Source organism: Anopheles gambiae, chromosome 2 (assembly GCF_943734735.2).
Source record: "Anopheles gambiae chromosome 2, idAnoGambNW_F1_1, whole genome shotgun sequence".
NCBI lineage: Eukaryota > Metazoa > Arthropoda > Insecta > Diptera > Culicidae > Anopheles > Anopheles gambiae.
In genome coordinates, this window is record NC_064601.1 from 67769827 (window position 1) to 67794474 (window position 24648).

The 24648-nt window shown below is 40.7% G+C and overlaps 1 protein-coding gene across 2 annotated transcripts; it reads right to left on the minus strand.

The window, feature by feature from the left end:
• Positions 1 to 6035: 6035 nt before the first annotated feature.
• LOC1275077 (bestrophin-2) lies at positions 6036 to 22622 on the minus strand. Of its 2 annotated transcripts, none has more exons than XM_061643328.1 (9): positions 22463 to 22622; positions 12915 to 13443; positions 9455 to 9565; positions 9198 to 9369; positions 8283 to 9131; positions 7946 to 8207; positions 7701 to 7867; positions 7428 to 7623; positions 6036 to 7344 (listed from the first exon to the last, which is right to left on the minus strand). In XM_061643328.1, the coding sequence occupies exons 2-9, from the start codon at positions 12983 to 12985 to the stop codon at positions 6767 to 6769; spliced, it is 2406 nt and encodes an 801-aa protein (XP_061499312.1). In that variant the 5' UTR covers positions 12986 to 13443; positions 22463 to 22622; the 3' UTR covers positions 6036 to 6766. The 2 variants fall into 2 exon arrangements, with proteins under 2 accessions (XP_061499312.1, XP_061499313.1); XM_061643329.1 differs by having other exon boundaries at positions 6036 to 7308; positions 12915 to 13707; positions 22463 to 22620.
• Between the last annotated feature and the right edge of the window lie 2026 nt (positions 22623 to 24648).

The window sequence follows — 24648 nt, forward strand, 5'->3', positions numbered from 1 at the left end:
TCGACGACCCGGGAGGAGGTAGGACCTTCGGGTCTTACTTCGGCATTTTGGGAGACACAACAATAAAAAACACAAAAAAAAGAAGGAAAATGAGAGGTGAGAGAATAAATATAAACTTTAACGAATCGGAAAAAACAGAGGAGGTGTTCATGGTTGTGGAGAGTGACACTAAGGGAAAAAGTTTAGCAAACTACAATCCCTTTCTGTTCGCAAAGGCGACGGAGATGGCGATTGGAGGAAAGCCATTACAAACCACCATACTGAGAGACGGCAAAATGCTCATGAGAATGAGAAATCACAAAGAAGCCAAGAAATTATACAACATAAATCTAAACCACGGTGATAACTGTATAAAAGTGAAGGTGTACGAGCACAAAACTTTAAACACGAGTAAGGGAGTAATCCGTTGTGATGCCTGTAAGTTTTTGACTGAACAGGAGTTATTGGAAGGTTTACAACCACAAAATGTTACAGAGGTTTACATTATGAAGAGGAGAGGACAAAATGGTGAAATGTACAACACGAGAACGGCCATTCTGACATTTAAAACTACAGTGCTTCCCAGAAAAGTGGATATAGGATATTTTTCAGAACGAGTAGAACTTTTCATCCCTAACCCAATGAGATGTATGAAATGTATGCGTTTTGGCCATACTAAAAAATATTGTAGTAGGGAAAAAACATGTGCAAAATGCGGAGATTTATATCATGAAGTCTGCAACAACCCATTAAAATGCACAGCATGTGGTGAAAACCATTCATCACTTGATAAAGAGTGCCCAATTTGGAAAGATGAAGTTGAAATAAAAAAAATACAAACGGAAAAAAGAATCACGATCAGAGAAGCCCGCAGAATAAGAAGAGAAGTAGCGCCAATAGTACCTCGAAACTACACCACAATCAATTATTCAAAAATATTATCCGACAATACTTCAAAACCCATAACTACGGAAAAAAGGAGATTAGATGTAACTATTGAAGAAGATAACAATGCAAAAAAAATAAACGAAAACAACCGCCTTAATATTCAAAACAAAACAACTCACACAGATGAAACAGAAGAAATCACCGATGAACTTAATAAAAATTTAAATCAAAATACACAAAAAGTAAACGAAATAAACACAGAACACAACGATACTCTAATATACCTTAGCGACACAGATATTCAAAGAACAGAAGAAACAGGTAGGGAAATATCCCCTTAATAATATAAATTAACAAAGTATACACATAAATCAAACAAAAAAACAAATTAAATGTACAAACTAAATATAATTCAAGCAAACATCCAAAGCATTAAAAAAAATAGGGAAGAATTAATTCATATTCTAAAAGAGAACAATTACGACATTGCTTGTCTACAAGAAACATGGCTAAAAAACGAAAAAAAAATGACGATAAAAGGATACAACATGATACGCACCGACCGAAGTGATGGTTACGGAGGTACGTGCATTATATTAAAAAAACAAATAAATTTCAAAAAATTAACACTAACAGACGAAACAGAAGAAAACATTCAAACAACAGCAATATTACTACTTTCCACAAATACTATTCTGGTATCAATATATATCGCCCCCCAAACCCCCACAATAACACTAAAAAACACTATAACAAAAATACTCCACAACACTCGCAACCACAAAAAAATCATAATAGCAGGTGATTTTAACTCCCATCACACCTTTTGGGGTGATTCACAATCAGACAGAAAAGGAGAAATAATAATTGAACAAATAAATGGATCAAACCTAATTATTCTAAAAAATAATAAATATACTTGCATTCCCACCGACAACAACAAACGACAGACATCAATCGATTTAACAATAATATCGAAAGACATATACACTCATACACATAAAATAATAAAAGATAACCACATAGGAGCTAGCAACCACAAAATAATTGAAATTACAATAAATAACCATAATGCATTGCCTAAGGACATAACGATCATAAATAAAAAGAAAGTTAACAAACTTTTAAAGGAAATCAAACAAGACGAGATAAAAAACATTAAACAATTCACAAAAAGGGCTACAAAAATAATCAACAACAGCAAACACAAAATCCATTTTACCCTTAAATCATGGTGGAGCAAGGAGATCAAAGAGGCGTATGAAAAAAAAAACAAAGCAAGAAAAATATTTAATGAAACCAGAAGTATAGAAAATGCGATAGAATTTAGAAAAGCCACAGCGATCTTTAGATTAAACAGTAAAATGGCAAGAGAAAAACAAACAGAAATATCCATGGATAAGATTAACACAAACACAAATAATACTGAGCTTTGGAAACTTTTTGGAAAAATAACTTATAATAACACAAATCCAAAAGAATCTAACATAATTCACAATGAAGAGAATAGCGCTAAAAAATTCATGAATATAAATTTCATTAAAAACAAAAACTCCAAATTCAGAATTGAAATAGACCCAAACTTTACCACTGAAGATGAATTATTGAACATTGAAATATGGAATCAAATCCTAAACAAGAAAAAAAACACTACTCCAGGCATCGATAAGATAACATATGAAATGCTAAAAAACATAAATGACTATACTAGAAACACAATCATTGCCGATGGAAATAAAATGTGGCAAGAAGGAAAAATAACCAAAGAACTAAAAACAATAAAAATTATAGCCATTCCTAAACCAAACAAAGATACAAATGATCCAAACAATTATAGACCAATAGCACTAATACCAACAATAACAAAAATCTTAAATACGGCGGTACTCCTAAAACTAAACAAACACATAGAAGAAAACGACACACTACCAGAACAATCTTTTGGTTTTAGGAAAAAAAGAACAATCAATCAATGTATCAATTATCTCAACAACCACATTAAACACAACCAAAGAAAAAACCAAATATGTGGAGCAGTATTCATAGATTTAGAACAGGCCTATAACCATGTACATACACAAACACTTATAGACATAATGAGCATATCCAACATCCCCCCACAAATCATTATATGGACTTACGCCTTCCTAAGAAACAGAAATCTACAAATAACCAGTAATAACAAATCACAAAATATGCTAATAACGGATGGCCTACCACAAGGAGATGTCATGTCACCTACACTATTTAATATATACACCAAAGAAATACACAAAACCATACACGAAACACACCCAAGTAACACAATCATACAATATGCAGACGACTTTGTCATCCTCAGCAAGGGAAAAAATGAACGGGAGTTACAAACAAATCTACAAAAGGCACTAAACGCTTTTACCAAAAATGTGGAATCGCTAAAACTAACCATAAATATAGCAAAAACTAAATACATTATCTTTGGAAAAAAAGACAACAATATACGCTTAACAATTAGGAACACAAATATAGAAAATACAAAGATATACAAATATCTTGGTACCATAATAGATAATCAACTAAACTTCCAAAAACATGTAGAACACTTGAGAAACAAAGCCACTAACCGCTTAAATCTTCTAAAAATAGTATGCGCCAGACACAACAATTTAAATCCGGAAAAAAGTCTTAATATATACAGAGCCACCATCAGAAACACCTTAGAATCGGGAGCATCATACACACTAAATTGCAACAAAAATAAAATAAGAACAATGCACACCATTATAAATCAGGCCTTAAGAAAAGCTACAGGATGCACAAAAACTACACCAATTAACACATTGCATGCTATCTCCGCGGAAGTCCCTTTCAATTTTAGAAGCAACTTCACAGCCAGAAAGGAGCTGGTGAAAGACATAGTATACTCAGAGACAACAAGAAAACAATTAGACACACAACATAACACGCGAAACAAAAAAAGAAAAAAAACTTTCCAGGAAGAACTATACGAGAAAGATATAAATATTATAAAAAATATATATATAGCAAAAACTAACGACTTAAAGAAATATCCACCAATCAACACTGAACTCAAAGAACTAATAGGTACAAAAAACAATAACAACAAAGATACTCTAAAACAAAAAACACTAGAATACATATACAAAAATAATAAGGACAAACCAACCATTTTCACGGATGGAAGTATAACGTCAGATAAAGCGGGTATAGGAATATACATAAAAAATAAATCACACCAACATTACTACAACTACAACATAAAAAATCATTCGTCCATAACGACAATAGAACTAATTGCTATTAAAAAAGCACTTCAAACAGCGGCAGAATTAAAAATTGAAAAACCAATAATATACACAGATAGTCTAACTTCTTGCACTATCCTAAGGAAAACCTCCAAGGAAACAAAAATTGAGGAATTATTTTATAACATTTTAAACATAGCAAGTCAAATAGACGCTCAAATTATATGGATCCCATCACACATAGGAATAAAAGGGAACGAAATCGCAGACGACTTAGCAAAAAAAGGAACCATATCAAGCACAAAAATAAACAATAAAATCAGATACATAGACGCCATCAATATTTTTAAAAACGAAATGATAGAAAAAACACAAACATGGTTTAAAAACACGGCACAATCAAAAGGGAAAAAATTCCTATGCTTTCAAAATGAATTTAAAACAGAAATATGGCACAAACACATACAACTAAAAGGCAATGAAATAAAAACTATTAATAAAATAATAGCAGGACACGATTACTCAGAATACTGGCTAAGCATTATGAAAATAATGCAAAATGGAACATGCGAAACATGCCTGACACCAAAAACAGGGAGACATAAAATTTTTGATTGTAAAATATACCAAAGAAACACAGAGATCACTAAAGAAAACCTCACAAAGAACTGGCTAGACAAATCAGGTAAAACCTGCAAACAAATAATAGAGTTTATACAAAAAAACAATATATCTTTATAGAAATTTTAGGTTCAGGGACAACTAAATACACATCATATATACAAACGGTCACATTTCATACATACTTTCATTACGTACCGCAGTCTATATATCCATGACATTTTCCACCTCGTTCCTTCACATTTATTGACATATTTATTCACATATTTATTGAAAAAAAAAATTTTTTTTACTCAGTTATTTATCTACTTAATATTTTATACATTTCTATTAAAAACAAAAAAAATAAAAGGAAAACCTTACCTACAACTCGGGACCTCCATCGTATTTTTGAGGAGAAAGGGCAGGCCACATGCATCCTTCAATTCCACGAGAATTGCAACAAGATGAATAGAAAGCCATATGCCACTAGTCACAACCAGAACACCCTTTCTGCTGGAATTTGCCCTTAAGGTGGCAAATCCCAATTCAGAAACAGAGGGACGTGAAAAAATAAAAATAATAAGCAGAAAAATAAGCAATAACCAAACAACCGCATAAAAAAGAAACAAACAGAACAACTATTCTCTTACCTCACAAAAATAATAATAATATCAACTCATTCACAAAAAAAAACAAAAAAACCAGCACAACCCACAAACACAAACGAAAAAAAAAAAAAAGAAAAAAAAAGATTTAAATTTAATTTAAGGAAAGACCATGAAAGGGGAACCATAATGGAAAATCGCTTAGAAATAATAAACCGAATCTAGCCCGGTATAACGTAGTCAAAAATACAATATAATACAAAAAAAATAAAAATAATAATAATAATAATGAACGGAGGAAATAACGGAAAAAAGACTAAGTAACTAACGACACAATATAAACCAACCTGGAAAAAAAGGAGACATGGATGACAGTCCACTCCCAAACTCAGATGGTACGCCTCTGATTATACCTCCCAAAAAGAGTTATAGGAGGATGTAACCCATCAACCTAAACAGAAGAAGAAGAAGAATATCACCTCTGATTATCAATATTGAGTACGTAACGCTAACATAGATTTTGTTTCGGTCAGAATTTTTTATGACATTGACAGTGACCACATTTGCAGCACTGCATAATGCACGAAACTCGGATGGCTATTACTTGGCTCTTTAGAAATGCCTCCAAATTCAGACACCTCAATAAAGTCTGTTCTGGAAATTCCGGATATTTACTGTAAAGTAAATGGTCTGCTAAAGTAAAGGACACCTATTAAAATATCATGATCACGTTTATTTAAAAATTGTTTATACCTAGATGCTAGATTGCCATTTACGGTTCTCAGTTGGTACAAAACTCGTTTTTAAAATGCTAAACACTACCTTTTTTATATAACTTTCCTATGATGCACAATGGGAGGAAAGTTTCGATAGGGCTGGTAAAATATGGCCATTATCAGCCAGATTCAATCCGATCCGAATATAAAACAAGTTTGCTCGGTCTACCTTCTTTATCGTGGTAACACGTATATCAATTAGTTAAAATACATTTCAAATGCATATATCGCAAGGCAAACGATGGACGGAATTGTATTAAGACAATTGACGAACAATCGTGCGTCTTAATTTCTGGCGAGCTTAGTTTACACGCGCCTTTGAATGATGATCCAAGAAAGAACAAAACTAGCTGCTGATTGTTGTCTTTGCTACTGTAAAAATATACACTTATTTTACTTTTACGTGTATGTAAACTTACTTTCTTATAAAACAAACAATACTTTGTATCAGCGATTTCTAGAACAAATACACAGCGCTCAGTGGCTTTGTAAGTCGCCTTCCAGCACGGATTCACGGGTCGAATGTGGTAATAGTGATAAAGAAATAGGAAAATTTGTAATTGGCACATCTCTTCACGTTTTGCTTCTTTGCTGAACTTTCATTCTGTGTTAAATTTTGCTACGTTTGTCTATAGTACAATTAATCCAGTGTGTGTTTGCTAGTCTTCTAAACGTAAACCTCGCCATGCTTTGGCTTCCGTTTGCTTAGTGTCGATGCGGCTGAGGAAGAACTGTCCGCAGTGCTGGAAGGTGGTTGGCGGTTTTTTTCGTTACTCATCGTGACGCTCGTACTGATCTCACCGTTGTCACACGGTAGCTCGGTAATGATCGTGCCGCCAGTGGTGGTGGTAGTGCTGGTGGTGCTATTACTGCTGGTGTTTGTAACGGGCGTCACCGTAAACGAGAGCGGAATGGAGGTAAGCGAAATGGGCAACAGGGCGTCCGTTTTCGGCACTAGCACACCCGATGCTAGCGAAGTGCTTCTGATGCCAGTACTAGCGTCAGTTGTGTCGTGCGACCTTCCCGGTCCGGCCGTGATCGGAATAGTACCGGTCACTGTAGTACCGTTGGCGGAAACAGCCACTGCTGTAGTTGTTGCCGGAAGGACAATGACGGTGTTGCCTCCGAGTGGATTGGGTGACCCACCCAACGAGGATGAGTTGGTGAGTGTGAGCTCAAGGTTGGTGCCATCCTTCCCAAACGGGGACACTGCAAAGTAGGGACGAGAACGTGAAAACGTTTGCTCTAGAGTAAGGGTTGGTAGGCTATTAGTGATATTTCAAACGAAGGAAAAGAGTTGCGGCCAACAAATGCCGAATGATACCTACCGGAACTCTTGAGTGTTGATGGAAGGATTGATTTGGCCAGGGAAGCCGTTGCGGATTGGCCTGAGTGTAAAGTGTTGGTCGTCGAGCTGGAATCTAGCTCTTTGATCGGTGCTAATAAAAGCGTCCCGACCACTGGAACTTCGTTGTTGTTGAGCGTGGCCGTGGATGCCGGATAGATAGAGGGATTGTTTGCAAGCTTAAAGGAAAGTTAGCAGTCAATCATGTGTGTATTAGGATCGGGTTAAGCGGGTTTTTGTCATTTGCATCATTTACCTGAGTCGCCATCAGTGCAACACCGGATGCAATGTTGGCGGTACTTGTCGTTACTGTACCGAGTGGTGCGACACGGCTTTCCTTCGTCACGTCTGGTGTCGGTATTCGTGGGCGCGCTTTTTGCGGTACGTTCGATATGACTGATCCGTTGAGACTAAGCTTCGAATCTGGTAATGGAAATAGCCATAATGTTAAGGTGCTCCAATAGATAAGGTACCAAAAAAAGAGGAAATTTGAAAGCTTACTTTGCTTAATAATTTGTCTCGCGTGTCGACCAGACTTCCGGTTCACGAACCGATCATACAAGCTGACCTTAGGGGCAGGAGCCCCTGTGACAATGGGTTGACCGAGGCCTGCTTCTGGGCTGGAGTAGACAGAATTGTGTCGATTGCGCGCAAAAAGACCACCGGACGAGTAAGCAGTTGACGAACTTCGTCCCGATCCCATGCGACTGACCTTTCCAAGCCATCCCTTTCGTCGTTCTGCCATTGGAGTGTCTACGCTTTCCTGCAGCATGAAAACAAATCAAGATAATTATGTCAAAAATTGCACCAGACGTGCGCGGTACGCATTTTTACTTACATAGTCAGCGTACATCTCGTCGTTCATCATGCGCTTCCCACCGACGGCACCGATGTTTGCGTAGACCGCATCCGCCTCCTTCACCTTGTAGTGTTCAGCCGATCCTTTCGGCTCCTCGCGCCGATAATGCTCAGATGCAACAGTGTACGGTAGGTCTTTCGGTACGACCTCCTCCCAGTACTGATCCTTCAGCAACTCCGGATGTTCGTCGTGCATCTCGTCTACAATCATGTACGATGCCTTAATGTGTCGATCGATGAGCCAATTCAATTCGATGTCATCGTCATCCTCGCCGAATGGATTGATCAACACCTCGGCCACCTTCAACCATCCCACGTAGAACACAAACTGTAGCACCGTGAAGAGTGGAAAGAACACATCCAGCTCTTGGTACGTGCCGCTCGCCGCATCGTAGGTTGGGATCATCTGGCTACCCATGATGGCAGCGGTAAAGTACGAGTACAGCACAAGTGTCACGACCTGGGTGTAAACCAGCGGTACGCACACCGTGTCGTACCCGATCAAACCACCCAACCTACGCCGAATGTCGGAGAGCTCCATCAAGAGCGTCTGCACGATATGATCGGATGGGATCAGCTGATCCTTGCGCGCACGATTGATGATGTTTGTAGCCCATACCAGCGGCATCCAGTACTTCGACATGGGGCTTTTGGAGTCCATAATCTCGAAAATTTTGCGCTCACTTTCGAGCATCAAACCAGCATCGACCAGATGCTGCCAGCCGGGGAACCGACGCTTAACGCGGAGCGAAATCTTCTGCAGCGTTATCACGTATGATAGGACCATGTAGCGCATAATGTTTCGTCTCATCAGCCGTCCCGTTTCATCCTGCAGGGAAAGGAGAGGGTTAGTAAATCTTCTTTGAAATTGGGCCAGTTAATGCGATTTACTTACATTTCCTTGGATGGCGGCACTCACGAACAGAGCGAGTGTGTCCGGCCATGGCAGCATCCGATACTGTTCCCACCAACGCTTCACAACCAAGCTGACGTAGAATCCGAGCACGAACGAAAGTGGCACCGTTTCCCGCTGTTGGCCAAAGTAGGTTCGGATTCGTTCGAACACCCTGTAGCAGCAACCAAGAAGAAAGTGTTTGAAGAATTCGAACAACAACACAAACAAATGCAACGCATGCAAATCGATCATCTTACCTTTTACCATCTTCGCTGAGACCGTAACGATATGTGAAATTAAGTGTGTAATAGACTAGCAGATATGCTAACAGTTCCCGCCAAACGGCTTTATAAACACTGCCACGCCATCTGAAAATTGATGAAAAAAGGGTGTTTTAATAAATTCGATTTTAACGAATTCTTTCTAGATTTGAAACGATTACTGAACAAACCCAAACCCTAATACAACCTAAACAACTAAACTAAGCGCTAAGCTCGATTCACGGCTTGGAATATCCCAAAAAAGATTTACCCAGAAGATACACTTCACTGCCGGCCATTCTATTCCTACTTAAGATACTATTAGCTACGAATAGTGGGGCGCATTGTTTAGTGATGACGTTCACCTGAACCAATGAATGTAGAACTCGTCGCTTGAAATTACCTTAGAACGTTTGCCCGACTAAAATAACAGTTGCTACGTGCACGGCAATAGAAGTGGATCAGTCCCAATGGCAAAGAAAACCTCACACAAACACACACACATTCGTCCACAGAAAAAAAAACCCCAATGGACGATGGAATGTGCATACAGCTGAATTAGCACGAATCAGCAATTAAAAATAATCAACACCGTGTTACTGCTTCCTTTGGTACGAGGAAATAGTCAGCCAGAAGTGTTTGTGGAAGGATTATAAACCCCAAATCTTAACCTGTTGCTGTTATACACCGCAAGTAATTTATACAACGTTAAAATTATATCCAACATTGCTTTTACCTTGTATATGGTAACAATATGGCATGAAAAAATAAAACACAGCAATAAGCAGTAAGAAGTTGCTAGTCAACTGAACCGTTTTCCATCTACTGGTATAATATTATTTGACTTACAAAACTATAAAATGAGTGTACCTATATCCTGTTATTAATCAGCCAAGAAACTAATCTATCGATACGTCGATTTTGTAAACAGCTGGGGGTTAGCTTTCCTCTTTTCCAATAAACTTGAATGAAGCGCTCTTGGCAGTTGCCCCAGTAACGACACAGCAACATCGGGGTTACTATTGGGGACGCGTGTTTTTTGTTGTGCTTTTGTGCGGAAGTTTTGTGTGCGATCAAAGAGCAATGCACACCGCAAAGCTTCGAGGACGTTTGAAGGAGACAATTAATTGCCTGCATATAAAGCATTTTCCGACCCGAGCCTTTTCAAGACAATTTAATTCAGTGTAATTCGAAAACCAGCCGGTTCGGCTTCTAGGTAGATTGTTTAGGGTTTTTTTTTCTCTCAGGGTTATAGGTAAAAGCTTATGTCCCTTTACCTGTTGGCTTCAAGAGAAAAGACCTAATCAGGAATGGCGACGTGCTATCGCTGCACCAAGTGGTATTTACTTTTCACAACCATTTTTGATGAAATGTTTGTTAATTGCATATTTTGGGTTTATTTATTTCTTATCTTTCACCGTACAACCGTAGTCCTTCTTAGGTTATTAGCCTAACATGAGAGCTTTGGGATATTTGTGACTGATGGTGTACCTATATAAGCAAGATGGTTACAGCCAAGCTGTATGGAAGGGTTCTCTGTCCATATTATTATTAGCTCGTCCACTTGACGACTTGGCATGACGACTGTGCCATGAGAACGACTCGATTGAATGCTTAATCCCTTTGGATGGCATTGTTGAATGTGTGGAATGAGTGTCATGGTATTTAATAATAAAAAATCAACAAACAATCTTGTATAAACTAAAATTCATTTTTATCGTTTTTTTACGAACACAAAGGAAACGTAAAAAGTCAATTTAAATATTGTAAACAACAATTGTCGTGCATACTTGAACCAACCCCATCTGCAAGATTCCCCGATTGGCTCTAGTGAAGACTACACTGAAGCGGTCGTTCAGTCGTTCAGTGCACAACCGGTTGTTGATACCGTCGACGACACCGCATGTGAACGTACGTAATTATCACCTGATCTTTCATGGGCGACAAAAGCTGCCAAGGAAGATCGTGTGTGTGTGTTTGTGTTACCGGCGGGTAGCTAGTTGCAGCGCGGGTTCGTCGCTTGCTGTGCACATCACATATGTGCATTTATGTTTGAACGCTCTTGGGTATGACCTTGAAGACTGGCTACCGGTGATGGGCAGGTTGGTCAGCCTGTCAGTCAAGCGCCAAAAGCTTTGGAGAGTTCGTCAATAGCCTCAAGGATAGCGATGGTAGAGTTAAAGGAAACAGGTCCCGTCTTAACTGGTCCGAGCGCTCGAGAACCGGGTCGGCTGTTCCGGAATACTTCCGGCAAACCATGAACGATGGTCAACACATTGTTGAACCAAGTAGCAGCACTGAATAGCATTCTCCATCAGCAACGAAACATTAGGGCATTGGGGCATGATCAGCTAATCGATCCATTAATCGATTTCGAACCACATAAACACCCCACCCGAGCAATAAATCATGTGTTGCACTTTGATTATTCCGCCCCTCTAACCTTGACAGGGGCAGTACATTATCAAAACGAAGTGTGATACAAGGGGAAGTTTGCATTAAAAAAAAGGAAATTAATAAAACGTGAGCGTGCTAGAGGCGTTAGTATCGGATAGAGTACCATTGCGCCAATAAGGTTGTGATCTTTGCCTGTGCAGTGGGATGATTTGCATGACTCAAAACCGTTTACCGGTGCAATTGTGTTTGACATTTGGTTGAAGATGCATGTGGCAAGATGTAAATGCATAAATGAAACTTGTATGAGAAACGATCGAATTGAATAAATATACATAGAGAGAATACGTAGGACCGTTGTGTGAAGAAGATTACAAAGATTTTTTTTGGAACAATGAGTTTAATTCGAATCTTTTCTAATTTTGAATTCATTTTATAATATTGCAGAAGCAAACAAAGGCCAATGAAAACTCACTAAATAACCTTGTTATTTATTATATTATTGAGCACACAGCAATCAGTGTCGATCTTAGCCAACCTTTTGACTTCGATTGTACCGCGAATGTCAGGGACATACATTGTGAGAGATTGTAGATTTGAACACATTTGTTGAAAAACGTAAGAGTGAGAGTATGGCTGTTCAGCAATGCAACAAATGAAAGCATTGAAATTGTTGCTTTTCAAGTTTAAGCATACCAACATTATCATACATCATAAAATAGACATAAATATTCCTTTTTCAAGCACAGTTTGTATATGGCGATCATGGTCAAATTGCTCCCCCGATCGTGCAACAATGGATATTCATGATGACTTTTACGAACACTCACTTAGGCACGTACCATGCGCTAAGATTTTCGTTATTCGCCAGATGTTAATCCGTGCATGCCAGTCCGTATTTCTGTGCGTAACCGTTTAATTAATATTTAAATATCGTCCTGTTATTTACTGCTGACTGTCATGGAATCTTTACCCTAATACGTGAGTAGCCGGACCGAACGGGTGCGGGAGAGGGGAACTCATCACCAATCCGCATGTTACATCTAACTACTGCAATACTTACTTCCATAGAATTCGCCAAAATACGCCAAAGTTGCTACCGTTCGGTACCTCCGCTGAATACGAAACAGTCATGTTTGCTTACGGCACGCGTCCACTGTACTCGGGCAGGAGCAGCTTAGAGTTTAGTTATTATTTCATTCGGAAGGACTCGTGACTGTGGGGACTCCGTGTATGACTAGCGACGATGATGCGACACGATCACGATCAGCTTCGATGGCACATTCACAAACACACTGCGCAGGGGTATGTAATATCGTGTGTATTTTACACTGTTCACGCACCTTTCGAATTTTGAGCTTAAGAAGAAGATGGTGGGCACATGTTACTTGTCACATGCACGTCACGATCGAAGGATTACGCACCGGTGTGTTGCGATGCGATCATGCTTAAAACGGCACGCGTTGCGATGCGCATGTCGTCCCGACGACAAAACAATCGGAATAGATTTTACTGAACACTTGCACCAAATGATCACTGCGCCAACACCGAATATTTACCTCTAAACGGTACCAGCCAATCTGAATCTGTGGCTGGAGAGGGAAGAAATTAACTTTCGTTTTTTTACTCTTTTCACGCACGGCCGACGGTTGGGTAGAGCGTAATTTGGGACTTTGTTTCACTTTCTGCGATCGTTTTCCTTGTGCACTGTACACTTTGGCACTTTGAGCAATGAGTTGATTTTGCTGTGTACACTTATTTCTCTCCCTCATCCGGCTGGATGTTGTATAATTTTTGCATTGGAGGTTTCGGTTTTTGTGTACGCAACGCAACGTATGGGTGTTAAGAAAGGTTAACTACACGAAGCCGTACACCGTACATGGGTATAGGGGGAGAAAAGAGAAATACACAAAAAGGCATTTAATAAGATTGTGAGATTTTTGCGTCCATTACCCCCCATCCTCCCATTTCCTTTAATATGCCGACAAGTATGAAGCTGCAGTATGACACAGCGATGTGACGGAACAAGCAAACCCCAAAGTATCGCTAGACAGAGGAAGGAACGTCATCGAGATCAGCCACTTCCTTAATCGGTAAGCACCACCGGCGCTTCGTGTAGAGTTAATAAGTGTGGGAAGCTGTTGGAGTAGATTTCATTTTCGTGACAATTCGTCTGTGGCTGAGCGTTGGACTTTTGTATATCCTGTTAGGGGTGTGGTTAACGGACAGGGCGACAGATTGTCTGAGGGGTTCTATTGATTTGTCTACGTGGCGTGGGCAGTAGCGGTGAGTGGTGATACATGAGCGTAGTCAGCAGTAGACTTGGTAATAAAAAGAGCAACACTTGAAGAATTTTGGAACTCGTATAAGAAAAGGTGTTATATACGGAAAGCTTTTCTCGAGTGTAGTGGAATTGGAGCGGTCGTTGCTTGAATGAGCTTGACAAGGCAATAGTACAGATCAGTGTTGGACCACGATATCACACTTTAAATCGTTCGTGATAATCAAACCCCAAATTATGTTAATGTGCGTTTGCAATTAAGAAATGGAAAAATCTCTTGGTAAGATCTACTTAGGTGAGTTAATGAAATGAGAACAGAGTAGAGACCGTGTGGTAAATTTTTTTTTTTTTTTTCTTTGGCTCAACAACCGATGTCGGTCAAGGCCTGCCTGTACCCACTTGTGGACTTGGCTTTCAGTGACTAATTGATTCCCCCGCCCCATTGCAGGATAGTCAGTCCTACGTATGGCGGCGCGGTCTATTTGGGGATTGAACCCATGACGGGCATGTTGTTAAGTCGTACGAGTTGACGACTGAACTATGAGACCGACTGTGGTAAAAATACTTGTAATTAATTATCAATCTTCACATTTCATTTCAGCAAGAAGCCCTGTCATTTAGAGGATTGCTGGTTGCTACAAAGACGGTCGAAGATCAAAACCATAATTGTGTGGCATTTTAACATTATTTTCCAGTGTCCCCTTCAATCCAGACATCGAATTTCAAGTTAAGCACGTAAGAAGGTGTATCATATGGGGGTATGTATCAAATCCTTACTTTCATTGAAATTGTTTTACGTTGTTCTTCACATTCTCAATGTGCGTTAATCCATCCACGATTTAATACAATCCATTCGAATGCCACTAATTGAATGCGCGGAATGCATTACAGTACTTCCTTTGGGTGCTGCTGTTTGCACACTTTTAGTCACCGGTCATTTCACGATTGGTGTATTGTAGGTGATTTGTCGAGATTAGGCGAGAAACAAAGCACTATTGCAATATCACTTAACAAGCTTTATAGCTATAGCTTCATAGCATTGGGTCATTAATAACCCGTGTCGCAATTATACAACCCCCTCCCCCGTTTCCTTTCCCTCGTTTACGTCTTAACGCCAGCAGCAGCACCGACAGTGTGTGATGGTGGTTACACGATCGGACGCCTCTCAGACAGACGCTGTCTGAGTAATTAGCTGTGATAAAAATCTTACCAAATATTCCAAACCGTCCCGGTACGTTCTAGCAACTGTGTCGAATAGATGGCTCGGAATGCTCGGACAAAGTTTCTCTAAGCTTCCCGAAAACGAATCGTGTGCCACGTTCCAACCACACCAGAACAGGTTCTCGGCGTCACAGAATCGATTGAGTCTTGGGTTTTGTTGATTTGGTGTCTAGGGGGTGCAGAATTTCACACACCACCAGCACCACCACCTGTGTAAAAACCCCTTTCCGAACGATATCAGTCGAATGGAAATGGCCGACCAATAACCGGTTAATTAACAAACAAATAATCCCATTCGTCCGTCTGTTGGGTTTGCGTAGTCGCGAGTGTGTGTGTGTGCTGTGTTACGTTCCCTGCTGATGTTGATGCCCAGAACCACCTGTCCTACTGAGGTACGGGTGAATGTCAAATCATTTCGAAAGGGAAGCAAAACAACAGACTCGATCGTTACGAAGTTTCGATCGTCATTGATTGTTGGGAAAGAAGTAAAAAAAATCTAATCTCACGTTTAGCAGTTGAGGAGTGAAGCAGGGAATGGGGGGAAAGGCTCTACCAATGTATGGGTGCAATCAATCATACAATGCATTGGTATTGGGCTGGTGCTGAATGGTGGAACGAGAATTAAAATGGGCCATTGTATCGCCGCTAGTTGGGTACGTTTTCAAACGTCAAACGAGCTCATCGCTGACACGAGGATAGGATCTAGGCAGCGCACGATCAATGATGGAATTAATCAGCAGGTAGATCCATTCCGTTCGGTTGGCCAGCAGCGGTATTGGTAGATGCAAACAACGGCCGCTGGTTGATGTGTTGCGTGCAAACAATTGGTATGTGTGGTCTTGGTTTAAAAGTTGGCACGCGAAAAAACAAAACCCCACATCCGGGGGCTGGTTGTGTTACTTTTTTTTGTTCCCCCCTTTTGCTGATGCTGATGAATTGAAAGCGTTCTCGGGAGGGGAGTTTGGGTCAGGTCTGTGTGTGAATGAGGTCTCGGTCTCAGAACATCTGGGCACAATGTAACCGGCCGCTTCTCGTCTTCACCCTGAGCAGATGTAGAACAATCGCAACGGAGTTAGTGTTGATAATGATAGTTCATTCGTTAGCATTTTTAACCTATGAGTTTGAACAAAATGAGCTTTGAATTACCTTACATGTAACATTAGAAGATAATTTTCACATTATTTCACTCTATTTTCAATAAAAAAATAACTTATATAGTTCAATAGTTCAATGCAACTGATGTCCTCACCAACATATCGCATTGCCTGTGAAGATCAGCATACGTACTCTGTAACAAGTTCTTGCAAGAGACATTCTGTAGTAATAAGCGTATACAGTAGGTGACCGATAACTCGATGTGTTTTACTGGAGTGTTTTTTAATTGGAAGTTCGCTATCTGGAGTGATTCTCAGTTAAAAGCCACATAAATGTCAAAACATGAAATATCCGGAATCTTACGAAGAGAAATTTATCCTCTCAGCTAGCGGTTACTGTATAAGAAATCATCAATCTCCCTATATAAGATTATCAGTAGTATCTCTCGAACGAACAGTTTCATAACTGGAAGGAGCGTATCACCGGAAGTTATAATGCAAGATGGCAGATAATGTTGCGTTTCAGGTTATTATATAAATAAGGATAAGATTCCATACTCCTAGAAATTGCTTTATTGCTTTAAGCATTAAGTTAAGCAAAAACGATGTTTGTGCTTATGTTTTGCGAAACATTTTTCACGCATTAAATCATGACGTTATTTTCCATTAAATAATGTTAAATACTTCAACGTTAAATACACAAATACTTTCTATTCTATTGCAAACGATTTTAAATGCATATATATTCGTTTTAAAAGTGTTTACAGTGTTTACCAATCACATAAATAGATTGTTCCATGGGGTACCAAACAGTGAAGGGAGATTCGTTCTCAGATTTGTCGATTGACAAAGTTCGATACACCATCGAATGTTCCATTCAGCGTCATTGGAGCAAGACATTGAAGCTACCAGCTAACAGCACACAGCAGTCAGCGAACGTCATCGCATATGCGTTGAACGATCGCACCGAAACCGGAAGAGCCCACATTACTGCGTAACGCTTTAACAACAAAAAAACATTTGCGCAATAAAACAAACCATTTGTATATCGCGTACATTTATCCAAGCGTTGCAGACCTGCAGACAGAGTACGTTGGATGCTGGTAGTGCATCGTGTATGTCACTGAACCTATGACGCTTAATTTCCATTATTTCTCTGTACCGCACAGAGCAGAGCCGGTTATGCCGGTTAGTTTTATGGCATCGAAAACTTTCTCGAAAATACCCTCGGATAATCGGTGACAAGAAGCATTGTGGTGGTACATGATGGTAGAACATGAGTAGCGGGAGTGTGTGTTTACCGATAAGTAAGATCATTCTAGACGGTTCGATGAGAATTGGTAGATAGTTTGAAATGGTTTTTCTTAAAGACACACAATTAAACCACGTTTCAAAGTTTTTCAGCATTATTTGGGGAGAATTGGGAATCGTTGGATGAATCATAACCATTCACCTCGGAAGATTACCAAATGAAGCGCGTCACTTAACACCTTACACCGCGTTGTCGGTGTTGGTAACAGCATTTTGCAATGGAAGATATTTTCGAACTCGATCGTACACGATCGTGACCTGCATTTGGTGTTATTTTCGTTTCACTCGTAGTTCGGTTAGTGGTGCAAAACCATCTTGCGTATGAATAATGGAACTACTATTTGACGTTACTATTGATATAACCCAAACGGCAAGCTGTTCAGACAGTCGGCGACCATGGAGTTGTTTGCGGTTTCGTACCACTGCTCTGCAATCGCACTAACCACTCCTCGTGCGCGCTGAGTAAAGGCGCCGTAGGCAATCTAAATCATTATGATGGATGGGTTCAAGTGATATAAGAAAGAATCACATTGTTTGGCTTCGCACATTGGTGTGTACTTTTACCTACTTTCAACTGGTGCTCATGCGCTCTTATATGACATGTTCCTTTATGTCTAAGAAGTGGGAGGCTTGTGTTGCCTGAAACATTTGCATGTTGTTTATTTAAACAAAGCATCTTTTGGAATGTAAAATTAAAATGTTAAATAAGATGTCAACATTAAGCATACATTTTCATATATTTTGCTACTATACGCGTAGTGCTGTTTTCGGTCGTATGGTTTTGTGTTCCCTGACCCGGCCAGTAACTGGCGCTAAGTGGGGATATTATGCGAGCTGATTAAGGATCAAGTTCAAGCCAACGTGTTGTGAACGCTGCCTGTTGCCAGACTCGTGTCAACAACAGCAACATACAACCAATGCTAGCAACAACGACCAAATGAAGCGCCTAGTCAGGTGTATATTTGGTTTCGAAAATTACTCCTTCCCGAACCGGTTGGCAACCTTCCGAATGTGGCAACCAATTTAGAGTGGAGCGCATTCCACGGCGCTGCGCACCGCCACCTTGAAACAGTTCACTAACATCGCATGCACGGCAGCATCATCTCGACGCACGAGGTCACGCTGTGCCGAGAATGGCCTTCCGAGGTCGCAGATGGGAAAGAAAAAAGCCCTCCCCAGAGGTTCGCTCATTCTACTTCGGACCGGGTTTCCAACACGCACAATGCGCCGAACAGCGTGGCAGGTCGTATGCGCATTTGTATCTTCTACGCGAGATTTCAAGCGGCTGCGTTAGAGTGTGTGTTAGAGCAAAAGTTGGGAGGAGTATTAGCAACAAATCGCCCGAAGGAATATGTGAAGTGATTTGAAAATTCCAACCTCACGGAACGTAACACACGGCCAGTCAATCCATTCGTTCTTCATTAGGCAACGCTTGATTGAGCGCTGTTGTGTGGCTCAGCCGTAGTGATTTTTATTACATACATACACTTCTGGGTAACTTTTGTCGGGAAACGGGGCTTCACATGACGGATCGCAACGGTGTTGACCTTTGTTGGAAGTATCAAAAGTTGTTTTTTTCCCTCGTGCTAATGTAAAGATTTATAGGCGATCCATTACGTCAATACGCAAACAAGCTGAATTTTGCCCCTAAAAGTGGAAGCGAAAAAACAAACCATGAACGTTCCAGACGCACGTTCTTTAGGGTGAACGGCCACCAATCAATCCTGTTTGCCTCTACGCCTTTTAATAGAACGCATATGGCAGGCGTCAAAATATTACCATAATATTTGCATAGGACGATTGTAATACAGCATCATAACGGCTAGGAATAAATTAGGGATCAATGTTAAAAGGATCATAACCGTGGGTCGTCTAGATCAGTATTCGCCTAAAGATCGGCTATATAACACACGTTTTGCGTAAAGATGCCGAAAAAAGTTTATTTACATGCTTGTCTGTTGTTGTTTTTTTTTGTCAAAACACTTTCCAAACTGTGGTGTCTACGAGCCAACATAAATCATGGATCAGGTGAAAGGAGTTCCGGTTCCATTAGCTTCCTTCTTGATCGAACGATCGCTAATTTTGGGCTAGCCGGTTTGCGCACGCTACTTTGCTGAACGAATCTCCTTTAGACATCACATCAACCGCGCAGACCCGTTATTAGACATACGTCCAAAAACACTGACCACCTAATTTCATGACTGCCAAGGTGGTACACCGGATCAGTCGTGTTACGATTTTCAATAAACAAACGCCTGGTTCTTCATTACTAAAAGCCTGGGGAGGTGTTGTAGTTGCGGTGAGTCGAACGGAAAAAGTCGCACTTCTTATGTAAGTACGATGGACAGGGGTGTGGGAAGAGGAGATTAGTAGGCTGTGCTCGTGGTAAAAATGAACGATTCGCCAACATCACCATTGCCAGATGGATGATGATGGTGATGATGATGATGTTGGGCTTCCCCCCAAGTGGAGGGCTTCCCGCTTGAGGTAGCATTGCGCTCTTTCATCGTTGCGAGCGCTTCTTGCAGCGTTGATTTGCTTTCGATTTCGAGCTCACGCGGCCACCACCGCCGTCTTGATTACACCAAAATTGCAATGTTCGCGGGGTGCAGATTGCGTATGTGGTTGTGTGTGTGTGTGTGTCTGAAAGTGTATCGTAGTATGCGTGCTCCAGGGTCGTTTGTTTGTTTGTTTGTTTGTTTTAATGATGACGACGAACCAACCAAGTCGGAACCACAAGAAGGGGAGCACGGCGGAGACCTTAGCAAAATCCTCATGCGTCTGCCCGTTGGGTTTCACTTTTTTGTGATAGTAACTTAAAGCTGGCATGAGGCTTGGCCTTCTGTTGTCGGAATTGAATGTAGTTTGACAACGGATCTCCGATCATCAAGGAAGCAAGCGTGCTGTGTCCTAATACCCATCCTAACGAGTATTTGGAATTTCGCAACCGATTGTTGTTGTTGTTTTTTTTTTCATTTTTTGATGAAACTTGTTTGCCGTTCGGGATGGATTTGGTTTTCGCAAAAACAGGTTATGCGTTTTTTGCGACTAATTTATGAATCGCATACTGATAATACCCAAGATGGTGAATTCATTAAGTTGCATGCAAATTCAAACATCCGTAACATCTTCGCCAAAGTAGGGGGTGAAAAATGTGGTCCAGCGGTCGGGGGTCAAGCGTTACGATCAGCAGTGGCAACTGAAAGTTTATGGCATTTTTGTTCAGGCCACGGGCATGGAATGACAATTGCAAGTTGCTCGTATGCATCGCATAAACATTGCATGCGAAGCAAACTCGCACCCACACATGCAAAGGGTTGGAAACCGACCGACAGGGAAGGGGGAAGGGAGGGGGGAGGGGGAAGTGGCATGCACGTGCCCATTTGCAAATCCGATCCGATTGTGAAAACATTGTCCGCGTTGCATTTGGTGTACGGTGTGTGCCCATTAGTACGGCGGTATGGCTGAATCGAATTTTCGGGTTGATCGTACTTGGTGAAAGTGCTAAAGAAAGTTAATGGCAAGCTAATCAATGGGCCCACACAAATATTGTGACGGAAGGATAAGCGAATTTCAAATCGAACAAAGGTCGATCAATCTTTTGTTTATCATTAGTTGTAAAAAGGTATAAACGGAACATATGTGTGTACACATACTTTTGTACACTCAAACAATGTAGTTATAAAATGTGTTACTTTGTTGTTTCATTGGCTACACTGAGGCGATTGGGACGGATCGTGTCCTACATTGTGGTCGACCGGTGCGCGGTTGTTCAATTGTGAAACAATCCTACTGTTATTATGCCATTGGCTAGTTTTCATTGCACAATCCACTGCTACGAGGTCAAATGATGGGCTACATCACTTCATGTAGCAGTATACGAGGTAGATATGCTAGCCGTGTCACTGCCTTAAAATTGATTCCAAATTAGCACTGTCTCCTGCGGCGATCGTGTACCGACATTTCGCGAAGTTGTGCCCAATCTCTTGAATGATCTCACTTGAATCTTTCGATCGCATTGCTCGATAGACTACTTATCACGAACCAGAACACTCTACATAGATGGAACGTTAACACACATACACACTAATACTAACGTACAAATGCACACGCAAACTGAGACACAGCACACTGTATACAGATGCACGCGTAAAGGGACAGTTTAAATGACCGGAATACCGTCACGCGCTCAACCTGCTCGTGTTGTTTTTCTTTTAACATCGCAGTCACTGCAGCGGACCCGGAGCTAGCCGGAAATGGCACTTGCCATAGAACCAAAGAGGTGGCGGTTAAACTGCACCACTACCACCGTTTGGGGCTGCGCCCTACAACGATTGGAAATTGTACCCGGTCGCGAAAGATTTCACTGAAACGAAGCACGACAGCGAGATTGCACACGTCTACAACGATATTTGGGGCGGTGGAGAACTTTGGATAAAACTGTCACCCGCTGAACGTACGCGGTTCTGGTGCGTGCGAGGTGTTGGAGGGGAAAGGGGGTACAATATCGACACAATAAACTCGACCGAGCAGGAAAAGCTTGAACTAGTTTAACAGGATAATTTCACAACACAAACACGCACATATGTTGGGCACACGCGCAAGGCGTTCGATGCGTTGAATATCATCGATTACACAGATCAGGCATGGCACAAACACGATCGATGCGATCGGTTTATTGTAATTAATAAACGTTTAACCAACCTATCACAGTGCTGACAATGGCAGCAGGCGGTGACGCCGTCGCGTAATGTGTCTGGTGAGCAAGCAACCGCATAGACTCGAACGCACGAACAGCTTGTACGCAGGTGTTGCAGCCTTCGCTCGCGCAACTAATTTTCGACTGGCACGGTCGGCGTTCATCTCTTTGTGTGCTAGCTGGCCGATCGCGGGCATGTTTGCTTGTGTTGGTGATTTTTCCACGCACTATGGGCAAACGATCATCGATTGTCAAAGTTTAAAATAAAAATAATGCTTTCGTTATAATTTTCGATGGTGAAGCAAATCTATGCATTGTGAAATTTGAAATCTAGTGTTATCTCTTTGTTTCTGATTTTTTTTAATGGAGACTTTAAGCCCACTGGCTTCATTTGCCTCTGTACAGAGGAAACTGATATCGTAGGTAAAATTAAATGAAATTAGTACTTTAGCAATCTTAAGACAAATTTAAAAGCGAAGAAAATCTATAATAAACTTGCTTGAGTTATTTTTTTTTTACTAAAATAAAACTTAAAACTTACAAAAGTTTGTGCTGAGGGTTAAGGAGAAAAATGTACTGTTTCAATTACTCCAAATAATTAAAAATATTTAGTTGAGACATAATTATACAATAATTTATTTGATCAAATATATCTATCTATAAAGTCTTGTCCCAAGTTAAGCGATACAGGAACTATGCAAATTTTAAAAGTACATATGTTCAATGCAAAATAAATTCCTGGCTTGGTCTAAATGGCTTCTTTTAAATTTTGAGATCGTTAAAAAAACAGAATTAACTGATTTTTCTACCCGTATTGTATTGAATAAGTAATTAAGCACTAAGTTTAATAAAACATGTCTATTTATCTACTATATTTTGGAAAAAAACGGCATATTTAACTTATCGTGCGCTCAAACACACCGAGTCAATGTCACGCCGTGAAGCGTAAAGTAGCCACAATCAACATGATTAAATATTTTCACGCTTAAATGCATGTACCCAACTGTCATCCTGTATGATCATCGGTTCCTCCATTGTGCTTTCACACATACGGAGCCAAGTATCCTTCTGAGCATCTTCCTCTCGAACGCGGCTAAGAGGGTTTCGTTAGATTTAGACAGTTTCCATGTCTCAGAGGCGTATGTGAGTACCGGTACTATATAGGTACTATATAGTCCCAGCTTTGTCCGTCGCGACAGGTTCTTTGAGGTGAACTGATTTTTCAGGCTATAGAATGACCGGTTGGCAGCCAGCATCCTTGCGCGCAACTCAGCTTCCATGCTATTGTCGTTGCTGACCTTTGACCCAAGATAGGTGAATTCTGGGACGACTTCAAAAGTGCGTTCGCTATCTGCACGTCACGCCTACGTATATTCTGATTATTTATTGGTAGGTCCGCTGATGTTGCCACCATCAGTTTGGTCTTTGCCACGTTTATCTGCAATCCGAGGCTCTCTGCCGCCTGCTCGATCCCTTGGTAGGCTTCTGCTACATACGTCAGCCGCAGACCAATGATGTCTATATCACCAGCGTATGCCGTGATCTGGGTTGACTTATAGAAGATGGTTCCCGTAGTCTCCACCCTCGAGTCGCGGATGGCCCTCTCTAGCGCCAGGTTGAATAGGAGACAGGCAAGCCCGTCCCCCTGGCGCAGACCTTTCGTGGTAGCAAAAGGTCCTGAGAGTTTTCCATCCACCCTCACCTGGCAAATGACGTTGGTCATAGTAATTTTAACTAACTTTATCAGTTTGGCTGGGATTCCAAAAGAGCTCATATCGTCATACAGTTTTGTTTGATTGTTTAATTGTTTATTTCTCGTTCAATGGATAAAAATGGATCCGTGTGAATGTTCTTAAGTCTAATATTAGTTAGAAATAAGTAGAAAGATCAACTTAATAATTCGTTTCTAAGGCAGTTTTTAAACGATTGCACTGAGGTTCCAAAATCAAACAAATGACGAACTTCGTTAAACACCTTAATCATGGAGTTGATGGGGTCTCTAGATCCATATCCAGTTCGACTACGGTTCAGGGCAAGGCACGGACGAGAACGAAGCTGACCAGCAGGCGCGTAAAAGTTTAACTGTTAGAGCAGGGATGGACAGTCGATGTTACTTTGCAGTAAACCAGCCACAAACAATTGTTGCGCGGTATGGCGTCTGATGTGGAGCGGTTGCAGTCCGAGAAGCTGA

Bases quoted from the DNA above. Each gene is read 5' to 3' on its own strand.
- LOC1275077 (XM_061643328.1), bottom strand. From the start codon at position 12,985: ATGACTGTTTCGTATTCAGCGGAGGTACCGAACGGTAGCAACTTTGGC. The intron at 9,132-9,197 runs GTAAGTAAATCG...CTTTCCCTGCAG, and splicing joins GTGCCGCCATCCAAGGAAAT to GATGAAACGGGACGGCTGAT. The intron at 7,868-7,945 runs GTAAGCTTTCAA...TTCCATTACCAG, and splicing joins GAGACAAATTATTAAGCAAA to ATTCGAAGCTTAGTCTCAAC.